The sequence below is a fragment of the Nycticebus coucang genome, chromosome 10 (genome assembly GCF_027406575.1).
Source record: "Nycticebus coucang isolate mNycCou1 chromosome 10, mNycCou1.pri, whole genome shotgun sequence".
Taxonomy (NCBI): Eukaryota; Metazoa; Chordata; class Mammalia; order Primates; family Lorisidae; genus Nycticebus; species Nycticebus coucang.
Window position 1 is genome coordinate 129,053,476 of NC_069789.1, and position 21,469 is coordinate 129,074,944.

The 21,469-nt window shown below is 50.7% G+C and overlaps 1 protein-coding gene across 1 annotated transcript; it reads left to right on the plus strand.

The window, feature by feature from the left end:
* Positions 1–15,532: 15,532 nt before the first annotated feature.
* CEBPA (CCAAT enhancer binding protein alpha) lies at positions 15,533–18,194 on the plus strand. Its single transcript, XM_053607020.1, has one exon. It carries the CDS (start codon positions 15,580–15,582, stop codon positions 16,810–16,812), a length of 1,233 nt encoding a protein of 410 aa, XP_053462995.1. The 5' UTR covers positions 15,533–15,579; the 3' UTR covers positions 16,813–18,194.
* Positions 18,195–21,469: the final 3,275 nt, after the last annotated feature.

Below are 21,469 nucleotides of genomic sequence, written 5' to 3' on the forward strand. Positions count from 1 at the left end.
AGATATCCAGCTGTCCCAGTACAATTTATTGAAGAGACTATTCTTTCCCCTTGGCCCCCTTGTTGAAAAATCAGTTTACCACCTTACAGGGATTTGTTTCTGGACTCTAAATTCTATTCCATTGATCTGTGTCTAACTTTATGCCAGTTCCACACTGTCTTGAATACTTTCACTTTGTAGTAAGTTTTGAAATCAGGAAGTGTGAGTCTTCCAAACATTGTTCTTCTTTTTGAGATTGCTTTGGCTGGAGTCAGTCCCTCGAGTTTCATATAAATTTTAGGGTCTGCAGCGTGCCAATTTCCATAAAGAAGCCAGTTTTGAGATTCTGATGGGGGTTGCATTGAATGAAATGAATTTTTAAGATGATAGATATTATGTTATTTATTTTATAGAAAGCAGGAGTAAAGTACCATTTTGATAAGCGGTTTCCTGAGACTGAAATTGGAGGCGTTAATAGATCCAGAATTGCGAAATTCTCATTTTTCTTTCTACATACCTTTCTGGGTGTTTTGTTTTTTTTTTTCTTGTTTGTTTGCTTGTTCGTTTTTCCGGAGACAGAGTCTCACTCTGTTGCCCTGGGTAGAGTGCTGTGCTTTCATAGCTCATAGCAACCGTGAACTCTGGGTTCAAGCAAACCTCTTGTCTCAGCCTCCTGAGTAGCTGGGACTACAGCCACCCTCCACAATACCTGTCTAGTTTTTCTATTTTTAGTAGAGACAGGTCTTGTTTTGCTGAGCTCAGGCGACCCTCCCACCCCGGCCTCCCGGAGTGCTAGGATTACAGGTGTGAGCCCCTGCATCCCTTTCAACACCCTATTTCCTTTTCTTTATCTCTGCACTCCTTTCCTGGTGTAGGTTCCCGGCACTTTGAATCTGCATTACTAAATTATCTTCCAGAAGTCAGTCTGTCTTCACTCTAGTCTGCTCCAAACCATCCTCCAACCTGAAGTCAAAACATCTCTCTAAAGCCTGTCTCTTCCCTTTGAAAAACATTTCAGTGACGATCTGTGACTGTCAAGGTGAAGTTCAAATTAGCGTACTTCAAAGGCCCTTCCAAGTCTGGCCCCTACTTACCTGCTGTTCTCTCTCCTGTCTCTTCTCAGTCACACCAACCCAGTCCTCTATTTCAGACACACCAGGAAACTGTCGTCCCTGAACACACCACTTCCATGTTTCCCCAGGCTACACACGGATGACCTTGGCCCAGAGTACCCTCCCCTCCTACCGCTCTGAAAAGCTTAGTCATCTTTGAAGACTTGGAGCAAATACGACTTTTACTCTTGAGATGATAATGATGATTAGGAGGGCAGAACAGGCATTTGGTAGGAAAATTTAAACCGTGAAAAGTACAAAATTTTTAAAAACTCCCTCCCCCTCAACCTTCACTCACACTCTTGTTACATCCAGTCTTCCTTGAGGCATTCTGAAGCTCCATTATTAGGTACAAACACATTTTTGATTTTCATTTATTTTTAATGTGTTGACTGTGTTATCATTATAAAATACCCCTTTTTCTGGTAATATTCTTTGTCTTGAAGATTATTCTGTTGTCAATGCAGCTACAAAAGGTGTTATGTTAAAAGATTACACATGTCTTATCTTCCCATTCCGTTGGTTTTTAACCTGTTTGTGTCTTTATATTTAAGGTAAGTTGCTTACAGACAGCATAGAATTGGGCCTTGCATTTTTGTTTTGTTTTGAGATGGAGTCTCCCTCTGTTACCCAGGCTAAGGTGCCATGGCGTCAGCCTAGCTCACGGCAACTCTTGGGCTCAAGCGATCCTCCTGCCTCAGCCTCCCAGAGTGCTGGGGTGACAGCGTGAGCCATAGAGCCCAGCTCTGGGCCTTGCATTTTCATCCATTCTGAAAATCTTTGCCTTTTAATTAGAGTTCTTGTTCTTTTTATTTAACATAAGTATTATTATTATTATTTTTTGAGACAGAGTCTCACTATGTTGCCCTCAGTAGAGTACCGTAACATCACAGCTCACAGCAACATCAAACTCTTGGGCTTAAGCAATTCTCTTGCCTCAGCCTCCCAAGTAGCTGGGAGGTGCCCACCACAACGCCCGGCTATTTTTTGGTCATAGTTGTCATTGTTGTTTGGCGGGCCCGGGCTGAATTCGAACCCGCCAGCTCTGGTGTATGTGGCTGGCGCCTTAGCCGCTTGAGCTACAGGCGCCGAGCCCAATTAATTATATTTTGATACAATTCATACACTGCTTTAAAATACAATTAATTGTATCTTAAAGAGCAATAAATACACAAAACAATCTTTTATGTTTATCCATGCATTTTTCCATTTCTGATGATCTCTATTCTATTCTGTGAAACAGATTTTCCATCTGATTTCATGTCCCTTCATCCTGAGGAACTAACTCCCATAAGCATCTCTTGCAGTGCAGATCTTCCACTGACAACTTCTCTTAGTTTTGTTTTGTTTTGTTTTGTTTTAAGATGAATATGAGGACACAAACAACTAGGTTACAATTTTACATTTTTCAGATAGAATCCCTCTTATAGCTGTGTCCTGTGCCCAGGTGGTGTACCAGGTACCCTTACATTCTGTCCATTAAGTGGGAGCACACCAGCCTCTTTCCCTTCTCCCCTCCCCACCAACTTGAATTAATTTGAGTTTTTCTCTTATGTAGGCGTGTATTAGATCATCTACTGGCTTCATATTAGTATTGAGTACACTGGATACTTGTTTTTCCTTTCTTGTGATACTTTACTAAGAAGAATGTTCTCCATCTCCATCCAGGTAAATACAAAAGATGTAAAGTCTCCATCTTTTTATGGCTGAATAGTATTCCATGGTGTACGTACACTACAGAACCTTCTCTGAGGAGGACAAATGGCTGACAAACATATGAAAAAATGCTCTTCATCCCTGATCATCATAGAAATGCAAATCAAACCACCCTGAGATATCACTTCACACCAGTGAGAATGGCCCACGTCACAAAGCCCCAAAGTTGCAGATTCCGATGTGGATGTGGAGATGAGGAAACACTTTTACAATATTGGTGGGACTGCAAACTAATACAGCCTCTTTGGAAAGACGTATGAAGAATCCTCAAAGAACTCACATTAGACATCCAGTTTGATCCTGCAATCCCACTCTTAGGCATCTACCCAGAAGAAAATCATAAAGACATATGTACTCAGTTGTTTATCGAAGATCAATTTACAATTGTCAAAACGTGGAAATAACCTAAATGCTCACCAACCCAGGAATGGATTCTCTTAGTTTTTTAATCTAAAAAAATGTTATTTAGAGCAGCACCCGTAGCTCAGTGGGTAGAGCGCCAGCCACGTTATACCGAAGCTGGAGGGTTCAAACCTGGGCTGGGCCAGCTAAAACAACAATGACAGCTGCAACCAAAAAATAGCCCAGCATTGTGGAGGGCGCCTGTAGTCCCAGCTACTTGGGAGGCTGAGAAAAGAGAATCGCTTAAGCCCAAGATTTTGAGGTTGCTGTGAGCTGTGACACCACAGCACTCTACCCAGGGTGACAGCTTGAGACTCTGACTCAAAAAAAAAAAATGTTTTTTAGGCTGGGCACCATGGCTCATGCCTGTAATCCTAGTGCTCAGGGAAGATGAGGCAGTTACATTGTTTAAGCTCAGAAGTTCTAGACCAGTCTGAGCAAGAGCTAGACCCATCTCTACTAAAATAGAAAAGCTTAGCAGGGCCTTGTGGTGGGCGCCTACAGTTCCAGCTAAGGCAAGTTGGTCACTTGAGCCCAGGAGTTCAAGGTTGCTGTGAGCTATGACCCTATGGCACTCTATTCAGGGTGAGAGAGTGAGACTCTGTCTCAAAAAAAAAAGTTTATTTCATCTTTATTTTTAAAGGATATATCCAGTAGATGTAGAATTTTGAGTTGACAAGGTTTCTTCTAGTACTTTAAAGATGTTTTCCCCCTGTCTGTAGCCTCTTTTGTTTCTGATGGAAATCCCAGGTCATTGAAAGGTTTGTAGTCCTATATGCTGGGTGCTGTTCTCTCTGTCTAGGTTCAGGATTTTATTTTTATTTAGCTTCAATAGTTTGACTGGAATGTACCTAGGTAGGCTGGTTTTAATGCTGCTGCTGTTTTTCAAATTCTTAGTTCCCTAAGCTTTCCAAATCTATAAATTTTTGCCTTTACCTTAAATAATAGCTGTCCCATTCAGTTCTCTCCCCTCCTTCAGGGACTCCAATTATACGTATGTGAGAACTTCTGCTTTGTCCAGCAAGTCCCTGAGGCACTGCTAATTTTTTTTAATCTTTTTGAAAAAAATGCACCTGTGGGCAGTACCTGTAGCTCAGTGGGTAGGGCGCCAGCCACATACACAAGGGCTGGCGGGTTGAACCCAGCCTGGGCCTGCTAAACAACAATGACAAGAGAGGCTCAGCCACTTCCCAAAGTCATTGTGGGTGTGTGGCATTCACACTGGCTGCTAACCCCACAGTCCATTTTCTTTCTTAACCTGGTTATGAGAAACGGCTTGTAAAGAGGCCAGGTGTTAAGACCAAAGACATTGCTGGAGGAAGAAGGTGTAAAGATTCATCTGTGACTTTGAACTTGGCCTGGTCCTTGTTAGTTAGTCAGCCAAGTCAGAGGCTTCTCCCAGCTGGCCATAACCAACAGCATCCACTCCAATTAAAGAGAAAAGAAACTAGAGAACGTTAGGAAGTTGGCAGCATCTCGGGAAAGGCCAAGGATCCAGTTTGGACACTGCACAGCCAGTGACAATGGACACAGTGCCGTAGACACTGACTGTCCCTTGGCTGTCCTCACCAAAGTAGAATCCTGTTCCTGTAGCACCTGTTCCTTCACATCCTTCTCTCCCTAGCGTGTGTGTTCTCAGAGCCTTCATCACCATCCTGGTCCCAGCTGTGAAGGAGGCTATGTGAGGGCCTCTCTGCCTTGCATGGTGGGAACGTGGAACTCCTAGGGTGGGACCTCCCCACGCACTGAAAGGTGTCGGGCACCAAAAGAACTCAATCAATGTCCACCCAATATGCATATTCCTCATCAGTGAGCTATTGGGCAGATTCCAATCCCTTTCTATGTGACCGAGTTTCCCTCGCTTAAGAGAAATGCTGAACTCCGTAAGAAGACAGTTTTACAGGAGCGCGAGTCATGCTGGTTTACGTTTAACTGTTACTTACCTTGACTAAGATAAAAAAAAAAGAAGACAACTACATTTGGAATGTAAGCGGTATTTTCCAATCCATTGTAATAAAAATGGGTTCTAAAGATACATTCATTGACTTGTAGGCCAGGGAGACAAGGATTTGTAAGAGTTGCCTCCATCCCCAGGACTCTGCCTTGGGTTCTGTGCTGTGGGGGGTTATCTAGCCGAAAGGGAGTGTCCAGGGTGACCTGCTGCCCAAGTGACCTTTGGAATTTTGACTGAAAATGGTAAAGACAGAGCCAAACGGGACCAATTGGAGAGACGGGATGGGGCTATCCTGCTCCCCTCCCGCCCCGCCCGCCCGGCAGGTCCCGAACCACTGAATCCACACAGACAGGAAACTCAGTTCCACATTTGGGGGAAATGGGCTCTTGTATGAAAGAGCTTCACTGTTGTTGCCTGGTTTATAGATTTTCTTGGGCCAACCAAAGAAAATAAAGTCCTTTTTAGGCTTTTGTGGTCTATTGAGTTCTGTTCCACGCTATGAAAACTAAGCGAAACCTCTTCTCATTCTTCCAAGACTAGTGTTTTCAGAGTATACACAATAATCATAGCTGGAATTTTTGGAGCGCTTCCAATTCATTATTACTTATTGTTCAATTATTTTATACATTTTAATGTACAGTAAAAATTTGTTGCCCATTTGCAAGTCTGTCTGCTGCGTCCTTCCTTATGTTACTTTTCGGAGCTTTTTAGACATAAATGAGTCTATCAATAGAAGCTCTCTTTTTTACATAAGCCAAGCATATTTATACACATTTTATAAACTGTATATATTAATATATTCTCTATATACACATATCTGTATATTTCATAGCTGGAATTTTTGGAGCGCTTGAAATTGTATATTTCAATTTTCTTTTGGATTATGATTTCTTTTCATATTGATGTGCGGAAGTTCTTTATGTGTTAATAAATGAAATTTTCACTTGCAAAATAAAGATGTCTTATTAAATATAGAAGTTAAGTGTGATTCAAAGTCTATACCTATATATGATCCTTCATATGAGAAATTCACAAATAAATTAAAAATGCATTCTTAAAGCATGTTTCTAGATTTTTTTATGTGGGAAACACGAAAGCAGTTATTACAAAACAATGCAATCCATTACAGCATTGTGTATTTGTAGAGTAAGTTAAGGTGACACAAAAACATTTCATAGTTTATAAAACCATAAAAAATTATAAAAACATGAAGTTAAAGTGATAAAGTATTTTTATAGTTTATAAACTATAAAATAATAAAGGCACACTTGTCTGTTTAAAAAGTCCTATATAGGCTGGACGTGGAGGCTCTGAGAGGCTGAGATGGGTGGATCGTTTGAGTTCAGGAGTTCGAGACCAACCTGACCAAGAGTGAGACCCCATCTTTACTAAAAATAGAAAAATGAGCCAGGCGTGGTGGCGGACACCTGTAGCAGGGTGTTGTGGTAGGCGCCTGTAGCCCCAGCTACTCAGGAGGCTGAGGCTAAGCTCAAGAGTCAGAGGTTGCAGTGAGCTATGATGACACCACAGCACTTTACCCAGGGTGACAGAGACTCTGTTTCCAAAAGAAAAGTAAATAAATAAATTGATTAAAAGTCCTATATACATAAATACGTAAATTTAAAATACGAGTTATCCCTCTTCCCCCAAAGGCAGAACCAGTGTCAGCGTCTGGTGTGGAGGCCTCAGTATTTTTTTCTATATACCTACAAATATAAAGTCTTTTTTTCCAGGAAAAGTGGAAGCTACATGCTGTTCTGCAGCTTGGCTTTGACTCAAGTTAGGGGTTTATCCTGCATGTCAGGAACGGTGACCTTGGCAATTCAGTTTTTAACCTGTAAGTTGACGGTGTATTGCTATAAACCATAGCTGATAACTGGCTTCCTTGGGGGAAAATCGAACCCCAACTAACGTGCTAGAATGGATTTGGCCTTTTGAAACATTCCAAGTAGCTCGCTGTGTATAGCTCATTTCTCCCAAAGCTTCCATGTCTCCACTTGGGAGACATTTTCCACAGTGTTGAGGGGCTTAGACTTGGTGCAACTCAGAATAATCACAAGCAAAGAAGGCTAGAAGAAGGCCTGCCTGCAGCCAGCCCCTAAGCACCCTCATTTTGATTTTTCAAAACGTTTGGCCGGTTAGAGCACCAGCCCCATATACTGGAGGTGGTGAGTTCAAACCCGGCCCTGGCAAAAAAAAAAAAAAAAAGGTTTGGCCAGAGCAGTGGCTCATGCCTGTAATCCTAGCACTCTGGGAGACTGAGGCAGGTAGATTGCTCAAGCTTAGGAGTTCTACACCCTGTCTCTACTAAAAATAGAAAAACTAGGCACTGTGGCAGGTGCCTGTAGTCCCAGCTACTTGGGAAGCTGAGGCAGGAGGATCGCTTGAGCCCAAGAATTTGAGGTTGCTGTGAGCTGTGATGCCACAGCACTCTACCCAGGGTGACAAAGTGAGACTCTTGTCTCCAGAGACAGAAAAAAAAAAAAACGATTTGGCTTAGTATCTTATTTAGGATTTTCTAAAGATGTACCTTGAGGCGTAAGTCCTTGAATCAGCAAGGAGAAAAAATGGTGGGAGCACAGGAGTGGACTCCCTCAGCCATGGTGTCTCTAAGTCCACGGGCTAGAGCAGCCCCTCCCTCCCACATGAGCCTGCTGGAAGGCAGGTCCATTCTTCCGGGTAGATCGATGTCCAGCTGTGTCTGAAGACTTAAGTCTGTCTCTCCTGGGGCACCCTCCCCGCAGTGCCCTACAGACAGGGGGTGCTCTGGAGCCACGGTGGAGGAAGCCTCCACTCACGGAGCCTTGCAATCTGGCTGGAATGCATCTCCCCAGAGAAAGGAGCCCTTTTTCTTCCCTGAAAAGATGCTGAGCCCAGCCCCGGGGGTGGGTGGGGAGGGGCACATCTGCCTGAAGGGGGCTCTTTCCACTCAGCACAAAGGTGCCAGACACTCTCTCCAAGTCCCGGGTGGCCTTGCCCGGAATTGCTTCAGTAGATTCCGGACTGGACCCTGACTCAGGGGGTCTTCTCCTTTATCCTTTGAGAACCACCTTTGAGCAGCTCCCAGGCTTTGGAACACAGTTCTAAGAGGGTGGCTGGTTAACAAGTTTTCTTCGGGAGATTCCATTTTATGTTCATTCAACAAATATTTGAGGCTCTCCCATAGGCCAAGGCCTGTCCTAGTTCTAGAAATAGGCAGAACAGGCCAGACAAGGTCCCTGCCTTTGTAGAGCTGGCATTCTAGTGGGGGAAGCCAGATAAGGAACAAGTAAAATAAGTAAACAAGACCATTTTTCAGAGAGGGCTAAGAAGAAAATAAAACACACAATGGCCTAAGGAGTGAAGGGGGCGGGGGCTGGCTCGTGTGCAGCCCGTCCCTGAGATGGTGAGACTCGAATGACAGGAAGGAAGGAGTCGTGCCAGCCTGCAGAAATGCTCCAGGGAGCCAGAAGAGCAAAGTGCAATGCCCCGTGGCTGGGAGTCAAGGAGAGGATGAGGCATGCGGAGAGGTGAGGGCCAACTGAGGCAGGGCCTGTGGCCAGGTGGTTCCATGTGGGTTTTCTTCCACATGTGATGGTTGTTCACAGGAGGGTTTAAACGGACAGTTGGCATGATCTGAGTGCATGTGTCAAGGATCACTTAGGCCACTTTGCAGAAAGAGTTGGGGGTAAGGAAGGCTGCAGGGAGACCAGTCAGAGGCTGTTACAGTGGTCCAGGTGAGAAAGCCTATGGCTGGCTCAGGGTATGGATGGTGTGATGAAGAGAAAGGATGAACCCGTGTGGGATTGTCGCCAACTGCCATGTCCTCCAACAAAGGAAAGGCCAGGCATCTTCTAACAAGGCCAGAACAGGGGGTCACAATATAGTCGTATCTCTAATGGTCAAATGATTTCTAGCTCCAATGACAGAATTAACTATGCCTTGGAATGTTCTATAGGGCACTGCTTGTACTGTGAGTGCCAGCCCGCCCACAGCACTGGGGCCCTGCCTGGTGCCACCCTTAGACGCAGACAGGAGGGCCCCTGTGCTGGATCTCCCCATACACACAGTAGATGCCCCCCCTTGTGCCCTCCTCTGGCTATTCTCTCCCTTTGGGCCAAAGAATTTCCTCTCCCACCAACTCAGGACCAGCCGTCTGGGCCTGCACGGGCCTCTTCACTAGGGGGTACAAAAAACCCAAGGGGTGACAAGCAGGAAGGTATGGTCCATTTTCGAGCGTTTGGGAAGGGAAGCAGGGTGCTGGCTCTCCCCGCACCACCACGTTACCAGGTCCGTGTTACCGGGTCAAATTCTAAATTGAAATCAGGTCTAGGACATTATGAAGACGTATCTGTAAAGGTGGGTAGGTAGAACATATTTTATCTGAGGTTTCTTAGCTTGATTGGTAAGGTTTAATATTTAAACAGATGGTCTGGGGGCCGCCTTTTATATTCTTCTCCCACATCCCACAGAAGCACGGGGCGGGCCTGCCACCTCCGCTTGCTTTCTGCCTGTTCCCCAAATGCCAGAGGAGGATTCTGGGGGCCCATCCTTCCCACCAAAACAGAATAAAAGGCTTCCTCACATTGCTAAGAATAATAATAACGGATAGAGGCTCGGCACTTGTACCTCAGTAGTTAGGGCGCCGGTGGGTTAGAATCCAGCCCTGGGCTTGCTAAACAACAACAACTACAACAAAAAAATAGCCGGGTGCTGTGGTGAGCGCCTGCAGTCCCAGCTACTTGGGAGGCTGAGGCAAGAGAATCGCTTAAGTCCAAGAGTTTAAGGTTGCTGTGAGCTGCGACGCCACAGCACTCTACCAAGGGCGGCATAGTGAGACTCTGTCTCAAAAATAAAAATACATTAATAAAATAATAATAATGGATAGAATTTTCTAAATTTTAAATTTCTTTTTCTAGACTCTTTGGTGCTGCTACTATTTATCTGCTAGCAGAGGCAAACAAAGAAAAACAAGAGAAAATCACACACGTGTTATAGATTAATATTAAAGAAAACTGGAAACAGCTGATTCTCATGAATGTGACAGTGTGGATCTTTTATAGACCTGAGCGCTCACGCTTGTGAGTTTATACGGTATGCACACGATAAAGTTATATTTCCTGACAGTCGAATGATTTGTAGCCTATGATGATAGAATTAACTATGCCTTGGAATGTTCTGTAGAGAGTACCGTAATTTCTAGGTGCTTTCCCCTAGAAAACACTGAGAGCCCTGGTCTAATACTCTGCCAGACACTCAATAACTACATGTGGAAATGAGGTGCTTGATATTTGAAGTTTCTGGAAAAAATAGAACCTCAGAAGCGTGTTTATAGAGAGGCAAAGAGGACAGAGAACATTACACCAGGCTTTTATTTATCAAGCAAGCATCTCTAGTGTGCCAGGAACAGCCCTTGGAATTCTACATAGAATTCTCCCTGATCTTCCAGCAGCCCTAGAATTCTACAAATTGTACCCAGTTTACAGAAAGGAAACCAGAGGCTCAGAGAAATTCAGCCACTTGCCAGAGGTCATCCAATTATCAGATGATGGGGTGGGTGTGTCAGTGGGTCTGGAGAGTCATCCCCCACACCACTGGGCCTCCTGGTGAGATAGGATTGTATGATCTTACGGGTGATAATGTCTTCTCCCAGAGCTGGGAGTCTGTTGATAAGAAACTTTTGGTTAATTGTCCATCAGGTTCCCATGCTGTACCTGTCAATAATGAAAGCGTGAAATGAATTAGTACAAAACTCATCCGTGAACACATTTGTAGACAAAAAAGGAACTAGTGTTTCTGTTTTGTCTAATTTTAGTATTTCATTGAATCATTGAAACATTATTAGATTTGCTATACTATTAGATCCTTGTGCCTCCCAGCCAAAGCACAAGGAGCTGAAAAATCCTAGCTCTGGTCTTTTATCTTATCTTAATTGGTCCTGCCTTGGAATGACCAATCTTACATCCTCACTTCACCTTTAGATAAAGTTAGAAAACTAAATCAGGAGAGTTCTGCTTTTGCTCTTCAGCGTGTGCTTTTCAAGCTGATGGACTAATTCTCTTGTGTGCATTGCATGAGAAAGGTTGAACCAAAGTAAAATAAAAAGTTCTTGGGCGGCGCCTGTGGCTCAGTCCGTAAGGCGCCAGCCCCATATACAGAGGGTGGCGGGTTCAAACCCGACCCCGGCCAAACTGCAACCAAAAAATAGCCGGGCATTGTGGCGGGCGCCTGTAGTCCCAGCTACTCGGGAGGCTGAGGAAAGAGAATCACCTAAGCCCAGGAGTTGGAGGTTGCTGTGAGCTGTGTGTGGCCACGGCACTCTACCGAGGGACATAAAGTGAGACTCTGTCTCCACAAAAAAAAAAAAAAAGTTCTTAAGGCTCGGTCTCCTCGAAGTGGCAGGGTTGCAGATGACTCTAGAACAGGCTTCATCCTGGGACCCCGAGTCTCAGGAGACCCTCCGGCTCACCCTCTCCCACCTGGCCTGCTCACATCTTGGCTTGCTCTCCCCAGCTACAGCCTCTTCTTCTGAGCTGTCAGGGACACAAGGTACTCCTGTTAAGCATATTTTCAGTTCTGTTGCTGCTTTTTGCTTTATAAAAAATAGAGCCTGCATCAGAGCATGGCTCTTTTCTCCCTGACCCCTGCGGTGGTAAAAGTTGGGCTCCAGGACGTTGGCAGCGTGGCAGAGCTTGGATTCCTGCCTCATGGTTCCAACTGCCTGCTCAGCACACTGAGGCAAGCCAACCTCCCTCGGCTCTCTCTGCAGGGACCACCATCAGTTAAGAAGGAAGAAGGATCTTTCTCAAAGGAAGTCAGAGAGAATTTATGTACGAACTTCTCTTGTTACCAGCTTTGTCTCAACTGAGCAGCAACCACAGAGCCATCTCTCTCTGGGGTGATTTTTCCTGCAAATGCTGACTGTCCATGCAGGCTATTGGGCTACCAGGCTGTATCTCCTTTACCCCTGGTCACCTTCTATGGAAAGTGGCTCCAATATCCTGGAGTCTCACCCTGATTCTATAGCCTAATTCCTGCTTCAGGGCTTGGCCAGCTCCAGGACACTTCTACCTCAGGCCCCTACCCACCCCTCACATCTGAGCATCTGGCCAGCCCAGGCTTGCTCTCCAAACCGCTTTCATTTCCTCTCAAGGTGTTCTCACAGACTCAGAGGAAAAGCTGGAATATGGTAGCTGGATCTCAGCAGTTACTCCAAGGTCCTCCCCTCCAGAACCACAAAGCAAGCTTGTGGGTGTCCCGGTGGCTTGCAAAGGGGCCTCCATTTCCTTGAATGTTACCTATGTCACAGCATGGTAACCCCAGGCATTCAGCCCCCAAGTCCTGATGAATCTCCCTGCCCTCTCTCCTCACACCTCAGGTGCCCATCATTTCCCATCTGGTCAACACCCCAACTCCACCCCTGCCAGAGCAGCCTCTCAGGAAACTAAATTAGGCAAACAAAGCTCCCCTGCTGAAAACTGGAGGACAAAAACCCAAGATAAGGGTTTCTTCTTCACCTGGAGCAGTCTGGGCCATCACCCAGCACTATCTGTGGACCCAGCCTTATCTAGGGCCCTCCCCTGTTTGGCCCACCCGCCAGCTGGTCAAACATCTTGTCCTTTGTTACATCATGTGCGCACAGCCTAGCCACCTTTGCACCTGCTGTTCCCTTCCCCTAGGAAGACCGTCCTCCCTTATCCCCTCGGCAAATTCCTGCCCACTCAAGGCACAGCTCAAGAGTCCACTCCTTCGCGAAGCCCTCTCTCACCTCCTGCTTCGGTTTGCCCTAACAGAGTGCCATGGACTGGGGGCTTACACAATATGCATTTATTTCTCACAGTCCTGGAGGCTGGAAGTCTGAGATCAAGGAGCCAACATGGTCAGGTTCTGGGGAGGGCTCTCTGCCTCTCTTGCAGACAGCTACCACCTTCTCACTACATGGTCACATGGCCTTCCTCTTCTGATAAGTCTATCAATCCTATCAAATTAGGACTCCACTGTTAGGACCTCATTTAACCTTACTTCCCAAAAGCCTTGTCTCCAAATATAGTCACATGGGGGAGAAGGGTTAGGGCTTCAATACGTGAATTTTGGAGGGACAATTCAGTCTCCTGGACCTCCCCAGACAAAGCTGATCTCTTCTTTCTCCAGAGCTCCTCATCCAGGGCAGGACATCCCCTATGACAGCACACCTATTCTCTATCACAATTTTAGTCTCCTAACACATTTGATGAATGAATGAATGGCACCCCACCCCCTGCTCTCTCTGCATCTCTCCCTTTGGGAAAAGGCCCTTCCTCCCAGCAGACTGTGTGATGACTTGTATCCCACACTGTCCTCTGAGCTCCAAGAGCTCGGTCACTTGTCACTCTTCCCTGAAGACTCAGCACCTTGCGTGGGGCAGGCCTGCCTGGGTGAATTATGGTTCTGCTGTAAGAGGACCCATGCCCCTCTGGGGTGGAGATCCTTGGCCTGGAGTCCCCTGCACGCTCATCAGATCCTCATCGGGCAAGGTCTTATTTCTATGCTGCAGTTTCTTCCAGGGCTAAGAAGCAAAGTGCCCATTCCCAGCACAAGCAACAGCAACTCTGTGGATGAAGCCCCCAGCCACAATGTCCTTGCTGCATCTGTCCATGCCAGGAATAGGACATTTTCAGCAGCATTTTCTTTGTCCTTACAACGGGGGGAAGCCATTATTTTCAGCCCTGCAGGAAAAAAAAATGACAATCCCTCTCAGTGTTTTCTCTTCAGGCCCCCTTCCACAGGTGCCCAGTGTATTAACAGGCCTTGCATCTGGCTCAGAGCACAGCTCCTCAGCTCATGTCAGGTTATTTATTTAACATATCTGGTTTTTACTCCCTCAGTCCAAAAGCATCAAGCTAAAAATATCTTGTTTATGAGCTCTGGACTGAAAATGAAGCAGTCGGGCTATTAATCATTGGGAATATCTTGAATAGGAACTTGATTAAAGCATACTGTACATTTCCCAGATGAAGCTGCTTCTCTGCTGTGACCACAGTGCAAGCTTGGACCTCCCCAGTGGTATTTTTAGTTACTCCTACAGGAGGGCTCCAGGGCGGTTCGAGGCGCCCTGCCAGGCTTAAAAAGGCCACTTGTTGGTGTGGGGGTCTTGACCTGTGCCAGCTAGCATCCAGTCAGCGTCTGTGCAAGTGGCACGGTGGGGACAGGAGCAGAGGCAGGAGAGCCTTGAGCCTACGAGGCCCCATCGGAGCCCAGCCGCCCTCCTTCATCACCCAGCCACCCCACCTCTGCCGCTAGGCTTTCAGTAGAGAATTCGAGGGACGCCACGTGGCTGGGGAGACGCTCTGTAGCACGCCCCTTCCACTGGCATAGGCAGCCGCAACGCCCAAGGGGCTGGCTGCCTTGACCCCCAGGATCCCCGGGACCTGGCACCCTTCTAATCGCCCAGCAGAACTCTCCCAGTGGGTGCTCGGGCCTGGAGGCGCCGGACCCTCGACACTCTAGCTCCTCCCGTCGGCGCCCACCTGAATGGGGAGGTGGGGGAGAAAGCAGTAGCTCCAGGCGTTGCTGAATGCGGTCCCCGCCTCGAAATCCCCGTCCTGGGGTCAAGTTCACCAACTCCTCCTGTGCGCCCCTCCCAGTGCTCGTCCCTGCGTCCAGCTCACCATGTCCCGAGAGCCCGCAGGAAAAAAAGTGGCGGCTCCGCACGGGGTAGCAGCGCTGGCCCTGCACGCCCAACAACCCTCAAGCTCTGGCCCAGAGAAGTAATAAAAGTTTTCCAGCCCGGGAGGATCAACCAGTCCAGTCCTCCAGGCTCTCGGGCTGCGGCCACCTCCGCTCCCCGCGGGGTCCTAGCGCCCTGCTCTGCAGAGCCTGTCGGACCCCGGAGGACCGCGACAGGTAGAGTCGGGGAGAGCCCTTCCACACGAAATTGGGCGGTCGCCTGGAAATCAGAAACAGAAGGCGCAGAGTCCCCGCGCTCCGAAACAGTCGCCCTAGCGCGTCCTGGCCCCGCTGCGCTGCGCCGCCGCCTTCCAGAGACGCGGGCCGGGACAGGCCTGGTTCTAGCTTTTAAAGAGTGTCCGCGCCACAGTAGCTCAAGACCAAGATTCGCCCTTCACCAACCCCTGTGCGGCCTCTGGATGCTCCCGGGCTCCCCTGGTGTTGGCTGGAATTGGGTGGCTTGGAGAAGCTAGAGGAGGGGGCCCCGCCACCGACCACGTGTGCGCGGGAGCAACAGCCCGGCGGGGGGTGGAGCTCTGAGCGACCGCCGCGGTTAGGCCTGCGGCGCAGGAGGCAGTGGGCGTGCATCGCGGCCTGTCCCGGGTAGTGCTGCGCTCCGCTCCGGCCCCACTTACCGCCCCCGCGGAGAGGCGAGCGCTAAGACCCAGCAGGCGCCGCTCCGCCTCTGTCAGAGCAGCCTTGGACTCTAGGGGGCGACCGGCCAGCGTATAAATGCGGGGCTGCGCGGCCCTGGCCATTCGCGACCCGGAGCTGCGCGGGCGCGAGCGAGTAGGGACTCCGGGCGGGAGGCGGCGGCGGCGGCGGCGGCGGCAGCAGCAGCAGCGGCGCCCCGCGCAGGCTGGAGGCCGCCGAGGCTCGCCATGCCGGGAGAACTCTAGCTCCCCCATGGAGTCGGCCGACTTCTACGAGGCGGAGCCGCGGCCCCCGATGAGCAGCCACCTCCAGAGCCCCCAGCACGCGCCCAGCAGCGCCGCCTTTGGCTTTCCCCGGGGCGCGGGCCCCGCGCAGCCTCCCGCCCCACCTGCCGCCCCGGAGCCGCTGGGCGGCATCTGCGAACACGAGACGTCCATTGACATCAGCGCCTACATCGACCCGGCCGCCTTCAACGACGAGTTCCTGGCCGACCTGTTCCAGCATAGCCGACAGCAGGAGAAGGCCAAGGCGGCCGCGGCTACCACGGGCGGCGGCGGCGACTTTGACTATCCGGGCGCTCCTGTGGGCCCCGGCGCCGCCGTCATGCCCGGGGGAGCGCACGGCCCCCCTCCCGGCTACGGGTGCACGGCGGCCGGCTACCTGGACGGCAGGCTGGAGCCCCTGTACGAGCGCGTCGGGGCGTCGGCGCTGCGGCCGCTGGTGATCAAGCAGGAGCCCCGCGAGGAGGATGAAGCCAAGCAGCTGGCGCTGGCCGGCCTCTTCCCCTACCAGCCGCCGCCGCCGCCGCCGCCTTCGCACCAGCACCCGCCGCCCGCGCACCTGGCGGCCCCCCACCTGCAGTTCCAGATAGCGCACTGCGGCCAGACCACCATGCACCTGCAGCCTGGCCACCCCACGCCGCCGCCCACTCCTGTGCCCAGCCCACACCCAGCACCCGCGCTTAGCGCTCCTGGCCTCGCCGGCCCGGGAAGCGCGCTCAAGGGGCTGACCTCCGCGCACCCCGACCTTCGCGCCGGCGGCAGCGCGGGCAAGGCCAAGAAATCGGTGGATAAGAACAGCAACGAATACCGGGTGCGGCGCGAGCGCAACAACATCGCGGTGCGCAAGAGCCGTGACAAGGCCAAGCAGCGCAACGTGGAGACGCAGCAGAAGGTGCTGGAGCTGACCAGTGACAATGACCGCCTGCGCAAGCGGGTGGAACAGCTGAGCCGCGAACTGGACACGCTGAGGGGCATCTTCCGTCAGCTGCCAGAGAGCTCCTTGGTCAAGGCCATGGGCAACTGCGCGTGAGGCGCGCGGCTGCGGGATCGTCCTGGGCCAGCCCCTGGCGCGAACCTGGGGAGGGGTTTCGAGTCGCCGGATCTCAAGGCTGCCGGAGCCGCGCAAGCCAGGACTAGGAGATTCCGCTGCCGCCTGCAAGCCTGGCCTGCTCCGCGAGTCCCCTCCCTTCCTCTGCTCCAGACTCGGTGCGTCTAAGATGAGGGTGTCAGGCAGTGGTTACTCCGGAACTGGGAGACTGAGGCTGAGCTGGGAGCCCAGCAGCTCTAGTATTAAGGAATTACCTTGTGCCTTGGAAATGCAAACTCACCGCTCCCAAGTCCTACCGAGTAGGGGGGGAGCAAATATGTGCCTTGTCATTTATTTGGAGGTTTCCTGCCTCCTTCCTGAGGCTGCAGCAGGCCCCCCATGAGAGAAGGAGGGGTGCGAGCTCGTGGCAGGAGGAAGGCTCAGGGAACTGAGATCAGGACAAGCCACCCCAGCTGGTTCTTAGCCCCCGGGGGGGCGGGGGGAACTAGGAACTTGGGGCTTTGAACCTGACGTGGTTCCCCTAGCTCCACATGAAGGTTTCCTAGTTCTGTGCCTCTCCCATCTTCCTCCTGCCTCCAGCCTGGGCAGAATTTACGAGATGGGGGTCACCAGGTGACCAGTGAGGGCCCCTCACCGCAGTGAGACCAGAAAGCTAGGTCATGGGTTAGCTATATGGACACGTGTTCAAGAGAGTGGTGGCCTGTGGAAGAGGGGAACCTGGAGGTCTGGTGTTGGGGCACAGGGGGGTGCAGGGACACTGACCATCAGCCCTGTCTGTACTGTACGTCTCCAGTATTGCCATACGAACATGAAGCACAATCCGTCCATCCCGGAGGGACCGGAGTTATGACAAGCTTTCCAAATATTTTGCTTTATCAGCCGATATCAACACTTGCATCTGTCCTCTCTGTGTCCCAACGGTGCCTGACTGTGCACGTCTATGCTAAACCACCATTTTATTTGGTTTTTGTTTTGTTTTGGTTTTGCTCAGATACTTGCCAAAGTGAGACTCTTTGCCAGCTGCTGGGGGAAGGGGCTGAGGCTCTCTCTGCCTCTGGTTCTGGGATTGCTTTTGATCCCAGGGGACCAATGAGGTGAGGTGGGCTTCCCCCTTCCCCTCAGCTTTCCTCCGCAGTGTGTGGGGGGGCCTCAACTCCCTCCAGCCGGAGCTGCCCACAGGCTCATTCTCCCCCCATCCCAGAGGCCCTGGCTCCTGGTCTGGAAGGGAGATGGCCTCCGGCCAAGGCATCCCTGGGGCTGAGAACAGGGAAGGATGGCTTGGTTCTCTTCTTTTGGGGAGAACATAGAGTCTCATACTAGATATTTTATGTATTATATCTATAATATAAACATATCAAAGTAAATGTTGGTGTCTTTTTAAAACCAGGAAGAAGCTACTTCCAAGGTTTTCTGTGGGTCAGGTCACATTTGTAAATGATCACAGCATTTTCCCTGGCTGGGGTTCTGACTTTCATTAGCCCACCATGCGTCCTGAGCCCCGCTTCTTTACTTTAAGGGGGTTACTTACTTCCTCCAAGCAAGACAGATGAATAGCGGGAGGACAAGGCTCCCAGCCGAGAGTACCGGAGCCTGAAGCCACGGTCTCCTGGGGCTGGGGCCAGGGGATTTGGTGGAGTCTTAGGTGAGGCCCTAGCACGGCTTCTCATATATCCCCAGGAAGAAAAGAGGGACTTGGAGAGGGAGCCCCATGCCTGAGGGGCAGGTCCAGCCCCACAGCCCCAGGCTTAAGAGGCTCTTTGGCCACACTTACTTCCAAAGCACTCACAGTTGAGTGCTTTGTACTCAGTTGCAGCTCCAGAGCCGGCTCACTCACAGCTGCCTTTGGCCCAGGACCCCGGGCCTTCAGGAAGAAGCCTCCCGTGAGGGGACCCTCCACCCCTTCCAACTTTCACTGGGCCACATGCCCGCAAACCCACCCCTGTATGCCCTGAGAGAGCCTGAAGGCTGAGACCCCCCCATACCTGCCCTGCCCCAGCCCACACAGGAAGAGGGGCCGCAGGCCTGTGGTCATCTTGGACCAAGCAGAAGGCTGAGTCCTAACGTTCCACTGCTCTAAAGACTGCCTCATGAGGACAGGCACCCCAGCACCCCTTAGCAACAGTGACTACCAGCCCGGGGAAGGTGGTCCTCATCCCTAAATCAGCAGGGCCTCGGGAGGAAGTTAGCCCAGGACGCTGATGGTGCTTTTCAGATTTTAGCCGCTCAGAGGGTAAAACGTAAAACATTTTTTCCCTCTTTCACCATGAGCGTTTGCCAGGCAGCGCACATGGGTGCCAATGTGGACTGGGGCATTTTCAGGAAAGTACATTCTTTTTTCCATTCCAAAAGCTTTGGGGTTTACCTTCCTGCGTGGTAAACTCTCTCCCCTCTCCCACCCACCACCTCTGCCCTCTCTGTACTGCGTCTTGCCACCTCCTCACCCATGGCCGCCCTTGGCAGAGGAAAGGCCACGAGCCCAGTGTGGAGGCGGCAGCCTGCCCCGCCAGCCTGGGAACCAAGCAGGCAGAGCCCCACCACCTGCCTAGAGGCCTGGGGCAGGCCGAGGCTTGCTAGGCCCCAGCAAACCCTCTCTGAGTTCAGTGCTAATTCCAGTTTTTCTCGTTTGAGGGGCTGGTCTTTGGCTTCCCCTTTGCCCCCAGAACGGGTCCCAGGATGTGTAGGGGAGGGGCGACCCTCCTGCCCTCACTCCTCCCACTCCTGTACCATCCCTCCAAGGGCTTCCTCTTTCAAAGCTATCAGCTCAGGAAGGGCACCCTCCCACTGCATTGAATCATGTCCAGCCCTAGGAAAAGGATGAGGGGGTGAGACCCCCAGTGCGGCCCGAAGTAGACCAAGTGGGGGAAGGAGGGTCCTTCAGGTGTGGGCTGAAGTTGCCCAGCACGAGTACTGGGCCCAGGCGGAGGGCCTCCAAGAAGTCGCTGCAGCCACCACTGGTTCTTACAGGGATCCCCACAGCTTTCCTCCTGACTGCATCCTTCAGGAAGAGCCCCTCCAAGGGCCTGGCCCTGAATGTACCCAAGTATTTATTGGATACCTACTGTATGCTATGCCCTGTGCCAAGGAGGGGCACTCAGCTGGGAATAGTCAGACTCTGTTCCTGCTCTTGGAAAGCTCACAGCCTCATGGCCCCAAGCTGTGGTTTAAGGGTGACAAGTGCAATAAGGGGGAGATTGAAGTATGAAAAGGGCCCACCAGGGAAGGCTTCCTGGAGGAAGGAGCTTTGATTCAATACCTGCTGAGGACAGCCCCTCCTGGGCCCAGTCCCAAGATGCCTGGATGCTTCTGTCCTTGCCGTGTTCTCCCCAGGACACAGGTCTCCCCAGAGCATACATCACCACTGACAGCACTGTGCAGGGGGGCCAGGGGGGCCAGCCTTCAAGGAAGGAGCAAGGGCAGAGGGAGGGAGAAAGGCAGCTCTTTTCCATGGGATTCACCCTGATGGATTTAGCTGTCAGGCTGTTACCCTTATCTCTGAAATCTCCTGGGAATCTATGAACTTGGGGCTTGGCCCTGACACCTGCAGAGAGCCTCTGGGACTGGGGAGGAGTAATTGCCCCTCCCAGCTCTCCCGCCCCCTCCTTCCAAGGCAGAAACCTGCCAGGTCTCCTCAGGGACTGCTGATGTCACAGGAGGTGTGAGGGTCACTCGGTGATGGTCAAGGGAGAGCAGAAACCTGCATTTTTTGCAGCCAAAAGGCCTCTCCCCAGAGCACCACAGGCCTCTGTAGACCCGGGGCAGAGAGGGAAGGGGTGGTGGATGGGACCTGTGTTGATATCCCAGCTGCCTCTTTCCTATGCTGGTGGGTGGAGAAAGGCTTTTCTCTTCTCTTCTTCTACTTTTTTTTTTTTTTTTTTTTTGCAGTTTTTTGGCCAGGGCTAGGTTTGAACCCACCACCTCCAGCATATGGGGCCGGCCCTTACTCCGTTGAGCCACAGGCACCTCCAGACTTCTACTTTTTTTTTTTAAATTGAAATAAAACCAAACTACCAACACCTTTGAAAGATCTTTCTTGATTCTGCGAAAGACTTGTGCTATCTCTTCTCTCTCAACAAACTCACCTCTCCCCATCCCCCACTCCCCTCCCTGTAGATGGAGCATTTGACGTAAGTAGAAACACGGGAAAGATACCGATTCACTATCAAAGCATCCTAGCCCCATCCCATAGCAATTAAAAAGCCAGATGGAATCTCTGGGAAAACGGCATTAATAACTCGAACAATCTGTGTTGGCCAGAAGGAGCCTCAGGCGGGGGGTGTGGGGGAAGGCTGGGATGCCCAAGTGTAAGCTCACAGTACCATCTCAGCCATGCTGTGGCAGCCAGCAATGGGCCATCGGAAGGGTGTGCGAGGTCTGGCCGCATCTGGGACTGTCCCCTCCAGCCCTTGCTAGGCCCACTGTGCAGCCTGGATCCCAGTGGCTGCAGACGGAGCCAGACAAATGTGGAACCCATTACTCAGACAGCTGCAGCCCTGGCCAGTCCCATTCTGGCACTCGGGAGCTTTGTTTGTATTTATTATTTTTCTAGCTTTCTGGCCCCACCCCACTAAGAACAGGCCTCTCTGGGTGTACAACTTCCACAGATCCCTAGCTCTTCATTTGCACGGCATGTGCCTGACAA

Bases quoted from the DNA above. Each gene is read 5' to 3' on its own strand.
- CEBPA (XM_053607020.1), top strand. From the start codon at position 15,580: ATGCGGGGCTGCGCGGCCCTGGCCATTCGCGACCCGGAGCTGCGCGGG.